The sequence below is a fragment of the Pyricularia grisea genome (genome assembly GCF_004355905.1).
Source record: "Pyricularia grisea strain NI907 chromosome Unknown Pyricularia_grisea_NI907_Scaffold_8, whole genome shotgun sequence".
Taxonomy (NCBI): Eukaryota; Fungi; Ascomycota; class Sordariomycetes; order Magnaporthales; family Pyriculariaceae; genus Pyricularia; species Pyricularia grisea.
This window is the reverse complement of record NW_022156721.1, coordinates 1521566-1527565: the sequence shown is the minus strand read 5'-3', so window position 1 is coordinate 1527565 and position 6000 is coordinate 1521566. Positions and strand designations below refer to the sequence as shown.

Genomic DNA, 6000 nt, shown 5'->3' with positions numbered 1-6000 from the left:
CTTAGCGTCGATACGAACAGCCATAACCCGTTCGACCCCCGCCAGCGTGACGTGCCGGCATTGATGATCTGTTCATACCAGCAGAAAGTACATTACGATAAATAGAGCAGGACAATCAAGATGCTTGACCAATTGAGGCTTTAATCTGTTTTTAGTTTGAAAAAGGTGGCTTTGGGAGGATGAGTTGACTATGTGGCCGTCCTGCTGACATACTAGTATGCACTGCTGTTACGAAGATTTTAGACAGTTGGCCCTGTCGGCGTAGTGGAGCTTGCATGTCCCTGTCCCGAATTCGTAAGTTCCAGACCAGATATGATTATGCATGTCTCGACTGCTTCAAGAGCCGGTGCTTGTCCAGGGTAAACTGAGGGCGGTGCTTGGAAGGGTGAGGCCCCCGTTCCGCCATTTCGTGCCTACCAAGAGGATTTGCTAACCAATTATTTGTACAGATATACAGAGAGTGGCTGCGCACCACGGCGTCGGCCCCAGCAGTCGCTCACTGCTGCCAGAGCTTGTGCTCAACTAAGGTATTTAGGCATTTTAATGTGTTTGATCCACAGAGGATGGTTGAGATGATTTGGGGTCTGGTGGGGATGTGTACTTAGGGAACAAGATGAATTTACCGACAAAGCGCCCACCCAGGCTCATCTTTCCATCAGCATACAGCCAGCAGTCTACATCCAGTGCGGAGACGATGAGTTTTACTAGCCCGACGAAGGCCCCTCCATCGGGGCAGATGGAGGCTAGCATACGATCCTGCGTGGCGCCGTGCGAGGCCTATTCCCGGCTCAGATAAGACTAAGACTGGTGCTCTGCATGTCATATGTTCCATCTGGGACATTATTTTTAAAACGACAGGGTATATTGCAATGCCCGCAGGGCCCCTACTTCCAAAATTGCAGCCGACAGAACACTAAGCCAAGCCATTATTCCATACGAAAGATCCGTTGAAATCCAACTCCAATCATCTGTCCTCTCGCGATCAGTGCGAGTCCTTTTACGGATTGCAATTAAGCTGGGTATTGTTGTTGCCAATGCAATCATCTGGAGCCGGGGTGGGAAACGGTTAATCGAATTTTTTCTCAAAGTTGAACCTGGCTACCTAAATGCAGGTGAGGGTGGCGTTCAACTCACTAAGGTTAACCGTGGTTGCAACCTGTTTGCTATTGCTGTCAGGGCAGGTGATCTGTACCTTGGCGAACCCCTCCGGATCAATAAGGCTTCCGAAGGAGCACCCGCCAACGCTGTAAAGATAATTTGCTGTCAATAGCTAAAAGAAGTAAAAAAAGGGAGGGAAAAAAGAAAAGACACTTACCCTCCCCTCCCGCACTTTGCGATGCCATCGCCAAGGACATAGTAGCAATCTTTGAGCTCGAGGCTGGTAGTTACTTTATCCATTTGATTGGCAGCCACGCACGCGGCAGACAAAGTGTCGCCAGAGAGTTTAAGTTTATTACAGGTCCCAACCAAGCCGCTGGCAGCATTGGCGCCCGTGGCGGCCAGGAGGAGGGTTGCGAGTGTGAAGAATTGCATTGTGGGATATAATCTTGTGGAAGGGGAAATAAGCATGTTCTAGGAGTAGAGAATCGTATAATTGGACCAGTCCAATACTACTTTTGAACTCCGATGTACGGTAACAGATAAAAGAAGGTGTTGGGAGCAAATTTGTGGAAATGATCCGCGGATGTGGTTATGATGATATATAGTTAATCAGCGCGTCGCCTGCCGGCTTTTTTGGGACTTCTGCATGTTGATAAAGTTTATATTCGTCGCGGGATGCTTTTTTTTTTAGAAAAACATGCGCGCTAAGAGTCGTTTCCAACGATACAAAACACCCAAACTAAAAAGGGGTTGTAGGATAAGCCACACCTACGTTGCGTCGAGGTATTAACCGCCGTCTCTCCTTGACAAAGTGAGATATTATTATTAAATACGTTATCGATGGTTCGCGTGGAGAGGTTCGGAGGAATGCGTTTTTAGCGACTGCTGAAACCGTATATCAACTTATCGGGCGAAGGGAGACACGAACTGTGTAGGTGCCTAGCTATTTCTTCAGAGTTGAAACCCCGTTTGCTACAAATGGGAACTATGACCCTGAGCGGTATCCACAATTGCGAGAGGTTTTGTGGTGCCGATCGCTTGGGGGTTATTCAAATTGGCGTTGAGATGACAATTGTATTCTCGGGTGCTTTTGCCCAATGTGATTTGAGAAATCGCTTGGTTTAACTCTTTACCCAAATACCTTTTCGATGTCGTGGCTTTTGTGTCTTTTAACCATACCACGAAGTTGTACGCACGGGCTGTCTTTCAGGTACAGACGGGAATATCCCCAATGACTACATCTAATTACACCTAGACTACCGACGCTCAAACCATAACGGATACCCTGTCGACCCACACCCTCGTTTCAACATTACGAACATGTTGCCAAAGGTTTTCGTCAGTTTTGATCCTACAACGTTATTATTAGGCTCATTTCAAAGCTATTTACAACATGAAGCAGTTTTAGGAGTTAAATCTACTCCAAGACGTTTAGACCGTCCTCGACGGAGCCATATGCAACGGCCGTCAAAAAAAAAGTTCTAACCATTACATTTCGGAAATGATTTCAAGGCCGCCAATCCCGTTCCCAAAATAATGTTCCACGCCCAAAGTTCGATAAAACCCGAAACTTAATATTGTCCGAGTGGTGTTCCTGTTGAAAGACATTGGGATAACCCCCAACATGAAAAGACTTCATAAGAAAATCGCGATCCGGATCATATTTGCTTGAGATATTTTACCCGTTGAAAAAAAGAAAACCGATTAATTGATTTTTGGCCAGGAACCATACACTACAATTACAACGAGCTAAGCCTATGGATTAAACACTTGTAAATGATCAAAGTACGAAATAAAGCTTTAACATACCATATTATACGATTGGTTTCACAGCGAGTGGTATTTGCCTATTAATACGGGCAAACCTTTATTTGGCCCCCTATTACTCGAAAACGTTGATTAACGTCAAAAAGTATACCTCAATTAAGACATAAAGGCATCGAAAAACCAAGGCGAAGCCCTTATTAAAGCTTTAATTGATCGAATTACTTTAACAGCGGTATGAAAAGCCCCGTTAGGGTTTTGCAAATTTAAGGCAAACGTTTAACCGATATACCCAATCGGAAGGTACAAATTTTACGTGCAGAACGTTATTCCGTAGCGTTGAAAAAGGCATGGTTAGAAAAAAACGTTGAAATAGCCTATAAATCACGTCAAATCGAATTTTGGAGGCCAGAATTGAGTAGCTACGACCTCGTAACAGAAAAAAAGGTGCACCCAGACCCAAACTCTACGTTTACGTTTATAAAGGGTGTTTTTGATGCACAGTTTATAGTTGGGGCGGTTGAGACTAAGATTCAGAAACTTCAGAGGGAGAACATTACGAAGATATATTTGATTGTATATCCCAGTAGTCAGTTTATATTCATAAAAGTGCTGTAAATTTACTGTTGCGAAACCTTTATGTGGATTGTTGGGTATCCGTGTTTCCGTGAAGGGGTGGGTTGACTTAGATCTTGTCAAAGACTGCCATGGAACATGCACCATTCGAGGCGCACATTCGCTGGCAAGTCTGGTCCGTCTTCACATTGGGAAGGATCTGTATCGAGTAACCATTATAATCGCTGTTTTGGGGCAGGCGGCCCAGGGTCTACTACTCTGGCTGTCTTGGATGGTTCATCTCGGCAGTTGGGCACTGAGTAATGTCTTTCTGAGCCAGACAGGTGCCGACAAACATAGCATGAAATATCAAGCAAATGCAGGGATAATGCATTTTCAAAGATAAAGATGAACGAGTGACACAAGGTGTGTAGTAAAAAGAGCGTAGACATTGATGGTGCTCCCGGGAAAAGCAAATACAACATCAGATGACTGCGCGAACATGGCTGAAATCTTTATCTCTCCATGTTATCTAAATCGTTTACCAATAGAGCAGAAATCTGATATGGGATAATAATATTGCTTCAAAGCTTTGAGACGTCAATACCAAGGCGCCCCGGCTACTCGTATTATTCAATAAACTATCTAGTTAGATGGCGCCGGCAATTGGACGATGCCACGTCTTGCCAAAGTCTGCACTAAAGCCAGGTACCCGAATTTTGCAGGGTATACTATTCCAAAGCCAAAATCTCGAACAGAGGTCTATCCAGTTCCAACACCTCTTCTGTTCAGAACCCAAGGGTCTCGTTCCTACAGACTCAAGTTAAAGCCTGGCTGCTTGGCAACAAGCTGTTACCTCAGCGTTGCTGCTATCAACGCCTATGATGGGAGTTTTGTTTATACAAAAGGACCTCAGCTTCAAGCAAGCCGCAGGACGCTCTAGACCAGTAAATCTAGTATGTGCGCTACACCAGCCCCATTATTCCGCGGGTCAAAATGCATCCCTATGTGCCTTTATCCAATGGGCCGCAAAGGAGAGGGCTCCATCAGTCATGGCATGATGGGCGCTCTTAGTCTAGTGTTCCCTCCAATTTACAGTGAATTTGTAGTCGCGTCATTGCCAAGCCTTGGAATGGTTGTTGTTCCAGATCACTCCATCAATACCAAGCTCATGTATTTATGCAAGGATAATTTCATAGTTATCGTTGGATTGTCTCTCATTTGATCCAAACAGTGTCCAAAAGTAATACGTGGCAATACCCGTGAGAGACTGCATGCTTTCCTCCTGTCAACTTATACATACTTGAGAAGCGGCTAGCGAGAGGAATCTCGTAAGGTGCAGATCCACACAAAAATACCCCAGTTGAGTGTCGGAAGTCATCCTTAAGGCTCCGTGGAGGTAACGGCCAATAGGAACGAGCCCTTCACAAAATGCACCCCCAATCCTTCGTCATGGACCAGCAAGTCGCACACAACTTTATGTTTGATCACATACGCAGATGGATCAGATGCCTCGCGACAATGACCCGTTGGGGGCAGGAGATTACGGCTGCGAGCCCGGGCCCTTCAAGGATCCCTGTAACAAACTGTAAAGGTATTGATAAAACACATATGGGGAAGCGGTTGAGTGCGGTTTTACTGAGGGAGAAGCACTTCTGATATGTTTGTACTCGAAGATGGAATGCCGTTACAAATGAGAACTAGGAGCGGTGAAGGACCATTTTTAGGCCTTCGCCTGGAATCGCCCCGTCCATTCCAAGCGCGCATTTTTCAAGTAAAACCCGGGACGATTTTGTGCTCTGAATAACCAGTTTTTCTAATTCGTTATCCAATCTTCAAAAACCAAAGGCCCCGTCGATAGAAAATGCCCGGGTTAGTGGCGCTATTACGGAGGTTATTAAATCTTGTTAGCTTTATATTACCAATCCCGTTATTAACGCTATCAGATCCGAAAATCGTTGGAATATGTATAAAACAGGTATAATAGAAACGGCCCAAATGTTTCAGTGGCCTGGTATTAGGCTTTAACAGGATCCGGCCGTCACAGCGAAAAAAGCCAGTAACGCGGAGTTGGACAAATATAATCGAATGCATTTCGTCTACGGGTGTCGCCCTCCCTCCCCTCGTTATGTTTAAGGGGAAAGCGTACAACAGCAATGGATTTTAACCAGTTTAGACCTTTTCGACAATTGGCAATTTTTGTGCAACCGAAAACGGGTGGACAAATGACGAAACGGCTATCGAGCAGTTTAAAAAAGTTGTTTGTTGCAAATCAGTGAAGTGTTGTGACATGAAAAAAGAAATCCCGCTTCTTCCCTGGAATTTTCGCCAAGTTGACGTCTATTTTGGTCGTATCCTTACCTCCTTCTGGCGGTGGTGCTGGATTGTGTCACAGTGTCACCCAGCCAAGCCCAATCATAACGTTGCGTACCCCCTGTTCGGCACCCCCCCTGTTCGGCACCCTGAAAATCTAACAACGAAATGCCTACTTTTATAAGCTGATTTAAATATAAAATTATCAACGGACAAAAATACAATCGTTTTCACGCTTCTCCGGTTCATTAACCTCTTCTTCATCAG

The 6000-nt window shown here is 45.1% G+C and overlaps 1 protein-coding gene across 1 annotated transcript; it reads right to left on the bottom strand.

Moving 5' to 3' along the window:
• Nucleotides 1-1102: 1102 nt before the first annotated feature.
• On the bottom strand, nt 1103-1533 carry PgNI_12121 (uncharacterized protein; the record flags this gene model as incomplete). The annotated part of the gene is made up of 2 exons (XM_031132076.1): nt 1103-1244; nt 1316-1533. 2 exons carry the CDS (start codon nt 1531-1533, stop codon nt 1103-1105), a joined length of 360 nt encoding a protein of 119 aa, XP_030977244.1.
• Nucleotides 1534-6000: the final 4467 nt, after the last annotated feature.